The sequence below is a fragment of the Muntiacus reevesi genome, chromosome 2, assembly GCF_963930625.1.
Source record: "Muntiacus reevesi chromosome 2, mMunRee1.1, whole genome shotgun sequence".
Lineage (NCBI taxonomy): Eukaryota > Metazoa > Chordata > Mammalia > Artiodactyla > Cervidae > Muntiacus > Muntiacus reevesi.
Window position 1 is genome coordinate 64,920,825 of NC_089250.1, and position 15,534 is coordinate 64,936,358.

At 42.4% G+C, this 15,534-nt stretch overlaps 1 protein-coding gene across 1 annotated transcript in view; it reads left to right on the forward strand.

Moving 5' to 3' along the window:
- Window positions 1-15,534, forward strand: part of CTNNBL1 (catenin beta like 1) — a 160,933-nt gene that overhangs the window by 51,087 nt on the left and 94,312 nt on the right. Inside the window, exons 5-7 of the mRNA XM_065921981.1 lie at window positions 4,595-4,692; window positions 11,328-11,421; window positions 14,751-14,842. Coding sequence (XP_065778053.1) covers window positions 4,595-4,692; window positions 11,328-11,421; window positions 14,751-14,842 — 284 coding nt within the window. The remainder of the gene's footprint in view (window positions 1-4,594; window positions 4,693-11,327; window positions 11,422-14,750; window positions 14,843-15,534) is intronic.

The window sequence follows — 15,534 nt, forward strand, 5'->3', positions numbered from 1 at the left end:
TTAGAAATTCATCTGCATTAGTTGAGCTATATAGTTGTCCTAGTCTAGGAATAAAATTTTAAAAAGACTTAAAAAAAAAACCCACCCAGATTTGTTCCATTAAATCAGTTATATACTATGAATCTAGACTGGTCATTTTTCTTAAGACATGTTTTTGAAATGATTTTTTTAAGCCATCTGCTTAGTATATTTTATTCCTCTTTATCTTTTTTTAAAATAACTTTGTTCCTATGGCCATATCTCATTGGAGATTAATGAAATTAATGCTCTGTTTCTGTCCTAAGACTCTCCATGAGATCAGGCCAAAAACAAGTATCTAGAACCAAAAAATAAAAGCCAACACCCCTCTTTTTGTAAAAAGCCATTGGGTTGTGGACCATTTTCTGCCCAGCTGGTCTTTTCTACTTCACTTCTTATTATACTAGCTTATTGCCCCCCTAGTGGGCAGGTGCTGAGGGAGTGAATGGGGTGGCCTTTCTGCCTGACTTGGCAGAATAGGCTGTCACAAACTGTTTTAGTAATTCGCAGAGAGACAGGCTCTCTGTTTTCCTATTACACTTGGATAGGAGAGCCTTTTACCTTGTGAAATGAAATTGTAACTACAGTGGAAAAACCTATCACCCATGCCCAGAGTCTGTTTGTGAAAAAATGCTGGATGGGTGGCAGACCATGCTGAATTTTCTCATCAAGATTGAGAGTTCATCTGTCTGTCTTTAGTTTCGCTTCTTATTCTTCTTTCTGGTCCTCAAATGACCTCCATCTTATGGGTCATATTATATTACTCAGGAGTCGATTACAATTATGGACTCATTTACTGCCTTTCTGAAATGCTATTTGGTGAAAGTTGAGAATTTACATAAAACCAGTTAGTGCTAGAATTGCTGAGTTGTTTGCCAGACCTGGTAGCTGGTAACTCGTTTCTTGTTTGATTTCTCAGCTGAGGCAGGAGTGTAGGCAAGGAAATATCCACTGGACCATTATAAGAAACAGCTGTTCTTGATAAGAGTTAGACATTTATTCTGTTCCTATATGAAACCACCACATTATCAAATTTTCTTTTCCTTTTTTCTCCAGGTTTACTGTGACCCATTTGTGAGCATGGTATAAGAATAATCAAAGAAAAATATGATACCTGCCTGTCCCATAAAACCTTAGAGGCTGAAAAAGGACTTGATCAATCTGAATTTCTGTGGCATAGCTGAAATACAAAATTAGATTTTCAACCCATTGTGACCCAAAAACGGAGGATCGTGTTGTTGTTAGCTTAAGTTTTAGATTTTAGAAGTTTTAGAAAAAATGAAGTCAATAGTGAAGATGTGACCATTCTGTGGGAAGAATTGACTAACAACATTTATTATAGTGCTTTTCTGTTTTCTCAGTACTTTGATTTAATTGCCCTCTGACCCTCATGATGTCATTTATTCCTTATAGTTACAGGGTGAGATAGGCTGGGCAGAGATCATTACCACCTTTTTACAGATGAGGCAACTAAGCTATATGGAAATAAAGAAGCTTGAGCAAGATTCCATAGTGTTAATAATTTGGCAATAGTTTGGTTCACTAAAGATAGGAAGCAAAGATAAATATGATATGGCCCCATCCTTGAGTTTGCTGTGACTCTTCATCTGTTTTTTCACATATATCCCACATGTTTCTTGAGATTAATGTTTAATTAATAATCATCACATATCAGGTTATAAGTACTTAGTGGGGCATGATGTTGGGAATGTAAGGATAGTACCTGTTGCGTGCCTGATTCACATCCTTATCCTGTAGACATTTGACTCCACTGTGGTTGGATGAACGGATGGATGAAATGTCATCATGCTTATTAAATAAACAAGTGGATAAATAATAATATTTTTACATCTCACGTAAAAACTGTTCAAGAGAATCAGTATGGAAGCTTTTTAGATGAAGAGAATGATGGGGGAGTTGTCAGCATTTTGTCCTTTTTCCTGGAACTTTCATAATTTATGATGGAAATAAATGACAGTCCTTTTCTCTGTTATTGTAGTAGGGTCATTAGCTAGAATTTAGTTGTAGTTAACCTTGGTGAATATTCCCCTCTGCATTAATATGAAGAGTAGTGGCAGAGGTACTATTTTTGGAATCATGTGAACCTAACATTCTCCCTTACTATTGCAGTGACCTTTAGGTAAGTTACTTAACCACTCTGAGCTTTCAGTTTCCTGTCTGTAAAATAGGGATCATGCTGTTGTGAGAATTCAGCAGCACAGTGCTTGGCATAATGATGAGTTTTTTAAAATGCTAGTGATTATGATGGTGTCTACTGCAGTGTTTAGAAAGGGAGAACTACTAATTCCTACCGCCCAGCATTTCTAGAGGTTAGTTTGATTAGCCCTTTTTTAAAAAAATTAATTCAGTTTATGTATTTTGGTTTACTATATGTCAATTATGATACCTGGTCTTTTATGTCAAAAGCTTTCTGGTTACTTTGTTAATAAAGACTGTATAAGCATGAAGGATTTTTGTCCAGAGACCTTCTCTCTTTTCATACACATTGAGTTTCATAGCATATGTAACTCATATTTTGCACAAATATTACTTTAAAGTGCAAGAGGGTAAAACACAGAAAGCTTATTCATGATGGCCAACTGGTCAGTTATAGATAAATAAAAACAAAGCTTTGAATAATTTTTCTTTTAGCAAAAGGTGTTCATAAAATATCTGTAACATCAGTTGGTAGTGAGCAAATCCTGTCATTCTTGTTAATAGGTCCTGTATCTTTCTTATTATCTTTTTCTTTTCCAGTTTGTATTGAAACTGCCCTGCCCTGATAAGACCTTTATCGTCTTACTTCTGGACTCTTTTGTGTGTGGTAGCTTCAGAACAGGTTTTGCTCCTTCAGGCTTGACGTTTCCCCGCACCCACATCTGCCCACTCCCAACCCTCACAGTGCTATTTAGTGCTTCCTGCACATAGCTGTTAGGTTATTCTTCCAAGACATTATTTTCTTCATATGATTCTAGTTATAATTTTCTCCCCTCCCTGCTTCCCTAATCCTCTTTCTTCTCCTCTTCATATACCTTCTTACATTCTAATCTCTCTTCCTGTATTCCTGATGGTTTGTTTTCCAGCCTACCTGCCCTCATCTTTTTAGTTGCCTCTTTTCTGACCAGTCTTCTTCTAGCAAATCTTTCTTGATTTCCCAGTTCAATTTGATTGCTTCATTTTTTTAGGATGTCTGCAGTTCAAGTTGTCTGTATTCCTCATTTGTTACACATTGATAATTGCCTGTGGTGTATAATTGTTTGAAAGTGAAAGTGTTAGTCACTCAGTTGTGCCCGGCTCTTTGTGATCCCATGAACTGTAGCCCGCCAGGCTCCTCTGTCCATGAAATTCTCCAGGCAAGGATACTGGAGTGGGTAGCCATTCCTTTCTCCAGGGGATCTTCCTAACCCAGGGATCGAATCCAGGGCTCCCACACTGCAGGCAGATTCTTTACCATCTGAGCCACTAGAGAAGCCTGTATAATTGTTTAAATGTCTTTAATTACCTTAACTTCCTCATTTTATTAACGAGGACACTGAGGCCCAGAGTGAATGGATTTGCCTTTGTCTCTATCACAATGCTTTATTCATCATAAGCATTCAGTAGATGCTGACTGACACCAAGTGGGGTGTGTGTGTGTCTGTATGTATGGGAAACTTAGCTCGGGCTTGTTGTTGTTGTTGTTGTTGTTGTTTAGTCACTAAGTCATTTCCAACTCTTTGAGACCCCATGGACTGTTGCTGCCAGGCTCCTCTCTCCATGGGATTTCCCAGGCAAGAATATTGGAATGAGAATTTTGCCATTTCCTCCTCCAGGGGATCCTCCTGACCCAGGGATCAAACTCGTGTCTCTTTTCAGGTGGCTTCTTTACCACTGAGCTACTAGGGAAGCCCTTAGGTCGGGCTACCAGTTTACCAGTTACCAAACATAGCTCCTTTTTTCTCTTCTTTCTGTGTCCTTTCTCTTACATGTCCCCTGTCTCTCTTTTTGCCTAGTCATTGTTTTCTTTCCTTTTGTGTCCAAAGCAGCAGTGTATTTAAGGGGGAGGGAGGTTGGTGGAGTCTAGCACAGTCCAACATAAATCCTTCCCTCTACAATCTAAATCTGTTTGTCATGCCCTGATTTCTGAAGACTCCTTGGTGAACGCCAGCCATCTAATCTCAGGAAAAATCATTACTGTCTTTGAAGGTAAGGTGTACAAGGTAGTTAAGATTATACTTACTCAGTTCCGAGAATTTAAATTATGAGGTAAGGTTAAGGGTGTTGGCCTATTTCTCACTGGAAAAGTGACCACCCAAGCAATCGACTTGAAGCTGTGAAATATATGAAGATGTAGTGAACCTATGGGATAAGTTGCCAGGAAGGCAGCATACGGGAAAGAGCCTAAGTGAAGCAGTTACCAACATTTATTGAAGAGCCACTGTGATTAGAACCTTGTTGAAGAGATGTTTATAAAACTAAAGTGTATTAAAGGTAAACGGTGGTGAAGCAATTGACCAGGAAGTGGCCGGTATCCAACTATTTTAATAAATTGTCACTAGGGCTTTCATATGTGCGTGTTACCCTTAACATTCTTCACATGTGTCCATAGCGGTGGTTGATTTGCTTCAGGAATTAACAGACATAGACACCCTCCACGAGAGTGAGGAAGGCGCGGAGGTGCTCACTGATGCTCTGGTAAGTTGCGCGGCCGTCTGGGGCTTTGCACGTGTGTATGTGGTGTCCGCAGCGTCCCCACCACAGTCTCTGTGCGTGGCACAGGGTGGGTGCCAGGGAGAGAGAGCACTTGTGGCGAGGCTGGACTGAATAAGGAGAATGTGAAAGTAGAATGCAACCGTGGGGAACCTTATTCTTTGGGACTGTTATTAGGCCAGGGGGTATAGAGTCCTAGCATTTATTGACTATCTGCTGTAGGCAGACCTTCACACTTTATTTAATCTCACCGTGTCCCCTCAGAAGGGTATTGTTGCTACTATTCCCATTTATAGCCATGGAACTCGAGGCTTTGAGAGACAAAACAAACCCGCCTGTGGTCACACGGCTGGGATTTGAACCTCTGTTCTCTTTGACTCCAATTCTGGCTCGCCCGCCCTTACCGTGTTGCTTCTGACCTCTTCTATAAAGAGTTTTTGCGGAAAAGAGTTTCTTTTCTACTCTGGTCTGTAGGCTTTGTACTCCCAAGCACTGGTGAGGACAGGTGTATCATTATTACTTGTTTTACAGATAGAGAATCAGAGAATGTTAAAAGCAAAAACAAACTTTTTAGCTTATCCTGGCCCAAGTAGCAGCCCTTGACTGCAGAAGGCAGGGTCAGCTGATTTCTGTGTCCCGTTTTTTGGAGCCTAGGCAAGGCTTCAGAGCCTTCCTCAGCTATTGTTCCAGGCAGCCGCCACTTGCAAGAGTTTATATGTGAGGTGAACTGGTGTAGTCTAATCAGCCCACTCTACCCATGAGGAAACCCAGCTGCAGCAGTGAAGCCTTCCCCCGCTTCACTCAGCCAGCCCCTGTAACAGCAGAGATGAGCTCCTGCATGTTGCGGTCCCCTCTGCCATCCTGGCCCCTGCTCCCCTCTTTCGCCAGAGGGCCAGTGGCAGGGCCAGTCCAGCCTCTTACCCTGATACCACCTATGGAGCTCTTATCTAACCCATCAAGCTATCTCGCTCCTCAAGTTTCCGTTGTCGTTTCTCTTGTCTTCTACTATCTGGTCTTTTCTCTCTGGCTAAGAGTGTTAGTAAGGACTGGGTTTTCAGTTTTGTTTTTTGGGTTTTTTCTTTTTTATAATAAGTTTATTTATTTACTTATTTTTTACTGTGGTGGGTTCTTCGTTGCTGCACAGGCTTTTCTCTGGTTGTGGAGAGTGGGGGCTACTCTCTAGTTGCAGTGCTCAGGCTTCTCATTGCAGTGACTTCTCTTGTTCTGGGGCATGGGCTCCCTAGCCCGTGGGGTCAGTAGTTGCAGTTCCTGGGCTCTAGAGCTCAGGCTCAGCAATTCTGGCTCACAGGCTTAGTTGCTCTGTGTCACGTGGGATCCTCTCAGATCAGGGATCAAAACCCACGTCTCCTGCATTGGCAGGCATATTCTTTACCACTGAGACACCGGGGAAGCCCTAAGCACTAGTTTTGTTGCAGTGTGCAGAGTTCATCAAAGATGGTATAACTACTTGGATTAGAAGCACCTGGGGTGCTTGGTTAGGCTACTTTCTGGCGCCATCCAAGACCTGCTGAATTAGAATGGCTGGGGCTGGGACCCCAAATGATTCCGAGACCCCATTGCTACACTGCCCAGCCCCTCCTCACCCTTCTTTCTTCTTGACACGAGAAATTTTCCATGTGCCATATTCGCAGCTGGCATTTGGTGTGAATGAAGGGGTTGTGAACTCACTGGATGTGAAGGACTGTCTCTTACAGAGAGAGAGGCTGGAGTCCAGCAGGGCCATTTGTGACTGAGTATGATGAAAATTTCTGTGGCCATTTTTCTTTCAAGCTCCTTCCTGGAGCGAACTGCCACTTTTGTCGAATCCAGGACCTTTATTTTTCCTTTGAACTGCCGTGCAGAAAGAAAAGGATGGCGTCGGGGTGTCTTTTGTTTGGAGGAGCGTCTGAAGGAAGGCTGTGGCCCTTGCTCCTTCTCCGTGTCCCCACAGTGTCATTTGTGTAGTCTTACCTTCCAGAGGTTAATTACAGTGGCCCTGAGCGAGCCTTCCTGCCTGGTCCCTGGACCGATGTTAATTATCATCCTTTGCCTCTGTGAATAGAGGAGATGAGAGAGGAACAGCTAGCTGGTCTGCTGCCTGTAAAACGTACCTAGAAACAGCAGTTCACACAAAAGCCCCCTTTGTGTCTTCTGTATTGCCAGGCCCACCAACAAAAGCTGGATCTTGCCGATTTTATTGTTTGTTTTGGAAGAAACAGTTCATCCTCAGTCTGGGGAACCATTAAGTAGCTGCTGTATGGGGTTTTCTGTTTGTTTTGTTTAGTTTCTGTTTTATTATATTATTTTTAAGGTTTTGACTCTTAACAGCTTTATACTGGTGGGGTTGGTATGAATCACAAACAAGTGAACATTTCTAGACTCCCATATGTTATTTGCTGATCTGCAGCCAATCAGGAGCCATCAGTAAATGTCAGACAGCAGAACTGGTAGGTGGTCTTCCTCTGTGCTTTCCTACCCTTGTGCTGCATTCAGGAAGAAGTTTGATAAGTATTCTCATATCATAAGGGTTGAGTTGTCCTCGTAGTTTTAATTTGGGGCCAATATCGGAGGCCTGGAATTGCATGAGCGGAGGCTAGAGGGCATATAGCAGAATTTATTGTGATGTGCAGTTTGCAGTTATTGCCTTGGTCTTTTTCCCAGCTGGAGGTCCTAGGCAATAGAACAGCACATTTGTGGGGAGAGAGTGCGGTCCTGGCATTCTCAGGGATCTTCGGGATTTAAAATTTGGTTTACATCCACTGCTATTACTTACACAGAGGCGAATATTTGTGCATTGTAACAAGTTGACTTGGTAGCCTGGAAAATAGACTCTTTCCTGAAGAGTGGAAACACAAGACTGTTTGCTTTGATGGCAGTTCCTCAGGCATGCCTCTCTAAAGAAGACTCTTTGAGAGTCATGATTAAATTACAGTCATTTCCCCACTTACTAGTCCCCAAAATTTGCCATGCACTTGGCAATCCCATATCTTTGCTCACATCTGCCTTCAGCTTGGCAAGCCTGGCTTCCCCTGGGCTATTTGGAATACTGCTATTCATCCTTTGAAGCCTCACTTAAACCTCATCTCTCCTGAGTCTTTTTTCAGACTCATCACCTCAGCAGAATTTGTGTTCCTCTACTACTTCGTACATCCTGGCACTCGTCACATTGGCTTATAGGCATCTTTTTATAAGCTTGTCTTTCCTGAGATGCGCTCCCCATCAGGGGAGGGGTCAAAGTGGTGGCTTTGTCACTTACCAACTGTGTAACCTTGAAAAAGTTACCTAACCTCTCTGTACTCAGTTCCTGCTTCTGTAAAGTAGCAATGACAGTAGTAGGTCTGTATGTGAGATAGGTTGCAGCAGGCCTAAGTTTTGCATTATAACCATATTACCATGCATATCTTCAAAACTTATTGCTTGGTCAAGATTCAGTGGGTGTGTATGTCGGGGTGGGGGAGAGGGTTTATTGTTGTTTTTTAAATATGAAATTTCCAGAACTCATAGTAGGCAGAAAAACCCCAGTCAAACTCAAGAAACCTTGTTGGCAGATGGTGGAAGATAGAAAAAAATCCTTCCAACCCTCCCATCTCTGCTCATCTGTCCCTTTCTTATTTCCTCCTTTTCTCTTGTATCTACCCTCTCTGCACAAGCGGGAAATACGACTGACTTTGCCCCTGAACTTCGTCTCAGTGAAATCTGGTGGGATATTGTTTGGCAGATATGCTAACAAGCAGAAATAGCCAATGACTTATCAGAAAACGTCAGACTTAAGACAGTCACGATTTCCAAGGCTGGTGTTGCTGTAGCTGATGCTTTAATCCCTAAGAAGAATTTGTTTTTAGTTTCAGAGTTAGTCACAAGTCCAAAAAAATAGGCGTGAAGGCGGTAGACCCAAGAGTGTAGAGGGACAGAATGCTAATTTGTGCTTCTTACTAGATGATATCCCGAGCTGTGCATAATATAAATATTTTTCTGAGGGTTTTCTCAGCTAAATGTATTTTGACTGCTTTGACCCTCCTGCAATCAGATAAAATTGCATTTAACCCAGCTAAACATAAAGTTTCACACTTTGCAAGCTTAATCAGGCTATTTGTTAGAAGTTAGATTTTTGTAGCAAGGAAAAAAGATTTTCTCCAGCCAGACCCATTACCAGTAACCATCTAGTTCTGGAATTTGAGTGTGTTGCTTACTGTCTGGCTCAGTGGTAACGAATCTGCCTGTCAATGCAGGAAACTCAGGAGACACGGGTTTGACCCCTGGGTTGGGAAGATCCCCCGGAGAAGGAAATGGCAACCCACTCCAGTATTCTTGCCTGAAAAATCCCATGGACAGAGGAGCCTGGCGGGCTACAGTCCATTGGTGTTGCAAAGAGTCGGATACAACTGAGCAACTGAGTATGCACACATTGTCCCCACCACCTTCCAGACAACCGACTCTGGTAACAGAACTAAGAATCGAGGAAAGGGAGGAAAAATAATGCAGATACGGCAGCGGTAAGCAATTGAAAAGTGGCGAGGCAGTTCACAGAGCTGACAAGCAGTGTGATACCTGGCGGAGTTGCAGTGTCTGCTGCTGTAGGATTCAGGGAGATTACAAGTCAATCAGGGTGATTTAGGGAAAAACAAACTGTGACATGGTTCATGTTTTTCCCCCAGATGTTTTCCTGTTTTCTCTCACATACCCAAATTGTCCAATTAATTAAGGAAAACACTGCAGTGGATTTCTTTGAAGCTTTTGCTGGCTATGAGATTTGAGAGCAAGATTGTATATCTCCTTGGTATATAAGAGGGGAAAACAGCTCTTTCTCCTATTTATAGGAGCTGTCAATTCTGGCATCAGTATCTCCTCCAGTCTGCAGCTAGGGTCCTCACAGTGGGGCATAAAGGAGCGCCTAGCACATCTGCTTTCTTGGTGATGCAGGTATCCGCAGTTAGTCAACAGTTTCAACTTCTCCCCCATCCGATGCTTCCCTCAAGTCTCACTCGGAAAGAGTAAAGAGGCCTTATTTTCAGATATATCTCTCTTGCCATTGTTCCATCCTCAGGCTCAGTTTGAATTGTCCGCAGAGTGCCTTGTGCAGAAGTGTTCAGGAAGCATCAGTTGATGAGATCGTTTCTTCCCTATCCTTTCTTGCCTCTCCTTTTCCCCTCACTAGAAGTGACAGGATGTAATGGGAAAAAATAGTCTTGGAGTTGGTCACTTCTGCCACAAACTGTGTGACTTTGACCAGGCTAATTAACCCTTCGGACCTTTGTATTCTCACATGTAAAAGCTGTGAGGGATACTTGAGAGTAAATGAAGCAGTGTATATAGAAATACGATTACAGTACACAAAGTAAATGTTTTATCAGTTTATTTAAATTTAGCAAAATTACCGAATGTCTGGTATGTGTAGTGTTGCACTTGACTTTGAAGAGTGTACCAAGATAAATGAGGATGCAGCATCTGCCTTCACAGAATTTGAACTTTTCTTAGTGCATGCGAGAGATGAACAGTGAATAACCAGGTATCAGAAGAAGGAAAGGGCTATCTGCTTAATTTTTGAACCAGACCCAGGGTAAGGAATGCCGTATAGTTTCATTTAATCTTTACAACTCATTCCCATTTCCTCAGTGAAGAAGCTGAGGCCATGAGAGAAAAGATGCACCGTGGGTATGCAGCAGATCTTGTCAACCAGTATAGGTTTACTTATTGGCTGAGACCTGGAATTCTATTACCAGGTAGATGATCACTCCTTGGTTATTAGGTGTTTCTGTTTCCTTAGTTATCTTCCTTGGCGTGCTCCTGGGTTCCCCAGTGGCAGTCTCTGAGTAAGGGCACACTTTGTGTCAGAAGGTAGCATTAAGCGGTGTAAACATCGTTTCATCTAAGAGGGAAGCTTGGCTTTTGCTTCTATTGCCACTGCTTAGTAAACGTGTGGTCTCGGCCAGGTCACTGATCTCTTGAGTATCATCTATATGACATGGCTACTGAAAGCTTCTTGTGAGTGGTATGTGGTTATATGAATCAAATGAGAGAAATAAAATTGCTTTTTAGGCATTATATGCAATAAAACATAAGGCATTTTAATATGTTAAGATTCTTTTCGAGAAGGAGTCAGAAGTTCATCAAAGGTAATAGTTTCGTAAAAGCTTGGTTATGGAAACTTAGAAATGGTTTGAGTTTAACCTGAAGTTTTGAGATCAGTGTCAAATACGGCAAGTAAACTTCCCAACTGAATATTCCTTATAGTCGAGAAATGTGCTTCTCACTTGAACGAACTTGCGACTTGAGAAGGCATTTTCGTAAGATGTCTTAATACTCTCTAGAAGGAGCACAACGACTTGATTTCAGAAGGCCTGGGTTCAAGTGCTAGCATGTAACTCATTCAGTGTCTCCGTGGATTTTACCTTGTCCCTGTAAGCTTCAGTCTGAAGTTAGGGATAATGAGGCCTGTTGTATCTTTGCCTTGGGTTCACTTCACGAATCAGAAGAGATCTTGGGGTGCGAAAGCACCCTGCAGACCACAAGTCGAGTTTGTTCACTTTGCTTGTTCAGTAGAGAAGGGGGTACAGGAGTGGGAACGTTTTGGGGACCACCCTGTGACATGTACCCCTTTCTCTTGCTTCCCTGATACGCAGGTGGACGGGCAGGTGGTCGCATTGCTCGTGCAGAATCTGGAGCGTCTGGACGAGTCTGTGAAGGAAGAGGCGGACGGTGTCCACAACACTCTGGGTAAGGGGGAGAGTGGCCAGCATTTCCTGAGTTTGTGTTTGTTTTGGGGGTTGGCAATCATTTCCTTCTTCCTTCGTAATAGAGTCAACAGCCAGAGGGTCTTCCTTTTTTCTGCTCCCAAACTGCCTGTTCAGAAATGAAGACCCTTGTGTAAATTTTATATAACTGCTGCTTTGGTTGGGCTTTCAGGTAATAAAAGCAGGAATCCACTAAGCAGATGACCTTCCTGGACAAAAACGGCTGGCTTCTCTGAACAGGCCTTTGTCTCTGTCTCTAAAAGTCAGGATGAAGTCTATGCAGGATGGATTCTTTTTTTTTCTTTTCTTTGGAAAGTATATATTTTAGGATTTTTGAGTCCCCTTCTGTTGGTTTTTCTTCCCGTTTCTCTGCAGTGGAACTACAAACTTTTGAACCACTGTGTATAGGCATACCTCATTTTTTGTGTGTGTGCTTTATTATGCTTTGCAGATGTTACATTTTTACAAATTGAGAATTTGTGGCAACCCTGCATTGTCAGATGATAGATAGCATTATTCACTAATATGGTATTTTTAAATTAAGGTATGCACGTTGTTTTTTAGACGTAACGCTATTGCACACTTAGTAGACTATAGTATAGTGTATGTATAACTTTTATATGGACTTGGAAAACAAAAAATTCATGTGATTCTCACTTTATTGTGATATTCACTTTATTGCAATGGTCTGGGGCCAAACCCACAATATCTCCAAGGTACACCTTGGATGTACACCTGTTACCTTGGATTTTACCTTGTCCCCTTAAGCTTCAATCTAAAGTTAGGGATAATGCCTAACTTTATAGGACATTTCATTTGAAAAAGAGTTAGTATTTCCTTCCCTTCTTATGTGTACTTTACCGTTTAAACTGTGAGTCGAAACATTGCTGTTAACTTGGCTGTCCCTTTATCATATGTTCATTTACATAGATTCCTCTGCAATATTTCCCCTCCTGCTCCTCAAGTCTCCCCAGTCCTTCCTTCTGCAAAGTTGATGAACCAATAGTCTGTTTAAAATTGTGGTTTGGGGTAGTGCTGTTTATCACCATTTGCTGTCTTATAAAACCAAAGGTGACGTATCTGTAAGCAGAGCTTGAGAAATGAACAAGGCCCAGCAGAAGTAGGAATTTTGATGAGGTTAGATTTCCTCCCAGCTCCTTGGTGTCTAGCACAGATTTCTCGGTAGTTTTATACTCTCTACTGGGAAATTATCATAAAGAAGGAGGAAGACATAGCACCTAGGGAGTAAGAGAAGAGAGAACACAACAGTCTGTGATCTGGGGGTTGGCTGTAGTCTAGAGCCAGAATTTGGCATTGCCATCTGTCAACCTAATGCTAAATTTCGCTGAATAGAAGGCTTATCAGAAGTTTTAAACGACTGTTTATAAAGAGAGCCTGATGTAATGGGAAAAGCACCAACCTGTCAGTCTGTGAAGATCTGTGTAGTGTCAACTTGGTCCCTTACCAGCAGCTCGGGAGATTCATCCTGCTCTTCCCTACGAAGCATGTGATGTTTGTCAGGCACTGTTCTAGGCCACTGGGTACATTAAAGATGAATCAGGCAAAGTTCTTCTTAAGAATCAGACTGATGGGAAAGTCTTGAACAGAAAGGAGAGATAATACAGGGTATTGTAATAGGAGTATAATAGGAGTCAGTGGGGACCCCTACTGAAAAGAAGAAGAAGGGTCTCCAAATGACTGGGTAGGAGCAGGTAGCTATTGAGGCTGAATGTGAAGAGAGGTGCATTTTGATGGAGAAATGTGAGCCAGACCCTCAGGCAGGGCAGTATCGTTTGTCAAGTCACGAATGGGTAAGGGCTTTGGGGAAAGGCTAGAAATGTGCTGTGGCAGTGAGAGGTAACGATGATGGGAGGTGGGGCCAGAGGAGTTAAGATTGTCCAGACTTTGGAAGACCTTCTAAACCTTGGCGAGATGTTTGGAGTTTATTCTAGTGGACAGTAGAAAGCCACCTGAAGTGTGAGCAGAATAAGATAAAGGCATCAGAGGTTAAAAAGAATGAGCCAGTTTCTTAGAAAACGTGGAAAGTAATGTAAGGTATTCAAATGATCGCCATCTCTCCGGTCTTACTGCTGCTCTGCTGTCACAGCTTTGCGTCTACTCCCTGAGGGGCTGCCTGGGCCTCCTTTAAGTCGCCATTGGCGAGGCTGACGCGGACTGAAGAGTGAGGAGGAAATAGGTGTACTGCTTCCTTCACCTTTTCTCCTTAAGACTCAGGCCTGCTGGGTGTTGTGCTTAGAGAGCACAGAGCTCCATCTGCTCCCTGGTAGTAACATATCCAGGCATGGGGAGCAGCGGGGGCCTGAAGGAAAGGAAAGCCCTGGATGTATTAGAATGAGGGTCTGGTTTGTATGGGTTTGGGTCTGTTTTTGGCTGTGCTAGGTCTTCATAGGGGCACGTGGGCCCTTCATGACAGTGCGAAGGCGCTTCCCTAGCTGCATCACAGGCTCTAGTTGTGGTGGCTGGGCTCTCTAGTTGCAGCAAGCAGGCTTAGTTGCCCTGTGGTGTGTGGGGGTCTTAGTTCCCCAGCCAGGGATTGAACCCTCATCCCCTGCATTGGAAGGTCAACTCCTAACCACTGGACCACCAGGGAAGTCTGTAGTTTTGTTTCTTTTTAACGTCCTTTTTTTTAGTCTGATAATCATACAATCATTTTTTTTTTTTTTGCCTCCTCATTTAAAATTTTTCTATTAAACGACAATGTGCCTGTTGTAGGAGATAGCAGGACCAATTATATTTGCTTCTGAGTACCTGACAGTTACCTCTGCCAGCATGGCCTTTTCTGTCTATGCACCTTGTTTTGTTCAATTAAGAAGATCATGCTTCTTTCCCTTGTAGTACCTGAAGAAAGAGATCTGAAAATGGGTGAATCAGGAGAGGAAGAGGCTCTGAATTCGTCCACTGATTTTTCCTTATAAGGCTTCTGCCTAGCCCCCTGTCTCTTCTGTCACAGGTCTCAGGGACTGTAGTACTGTGACAGTAAGAGGGCCTTCTTAGGCAGATACTCACACCTTTGTGTATTCCGCTGTAGTGTTCTACACAGCAGAAAACCTTTCACTATTCCTTTAGTGAATTCTGACAAGTTCAGTTATGAGTTTTACTTGTAACATAACTTGAAGGGGAAAAAAAGAACAAACATAGCATGTCCCTGGTTAATCTAAGAATGACAACACAGCATCTGGCTGGGAGGAATATAGGCAAATAGGAAGAGGAATATAATGTCTGGCATGGGAAGCAGGCTGCAGATGGAAACAAAGTTGCCCTCCCAAATGACTCATGTCTGTCTCTCTGCAGCTATTGTGGAAAACATGGCTGAGTTCCGGCCGGAGATGTGCACAGAGGCCGCCCAGCAGGGTCTTCTGCAGTGGCTGCTGAAGAGGCTGAAGGTAAGGCTTTGCTGTGTGCGTGGCTCACGCTGGGTCGTTGGCCCAGGTTGTTATTCCTGTGCTGGGTGATCTCGTTTGGGAATCTTTTGGCAAATGTTGCCTCTTTCTTTGCTTCTCTTCTTTCATTTGTTTTAAAAATAGCCTTTAATAGCCCCGAAATAATATAAACATGTTGTCAACACAAATTCACATAGTACAGAAGGTTTATATCAGAAATAGAATTTCTCCTCTCCTGATTCCTTCTAGTTCTACTTCTCAGAAGCCACTGTTAACGATATTTTATCTATCCTTCCAGAAATTGTCTGTGTAAATAGGAGTGTATGTGTGTGTTTATATGTGTTTCACGAATAGAATTATACATTTTTTTTTTTTGCAAGTTGATTTTTTTTTCACTGAACTAGTGGCTGCCTAGTATTCCGTTTTATGGTTGTGCCAAATTAATGTAACCATTTTCCTGTTCATAAAAGTTTTTTACTGTTAAAACAGCAGAGTAGTGAGTATTCCTATGTACACACACACACTGTTTTGTTTTCTTTTTTTGCACACTTCTGTCGGTTTATCTGTAGGATAAATTCCTAGAAATAGAATTGTCCAGTTAAAGCGTATGCACATTAACATTTTTGGAAAATTTTGCAGAATTGTCCTCTATCAGTTGCTCCACTGAGTTGAGATGTCTATTTCCCCTAGCAATA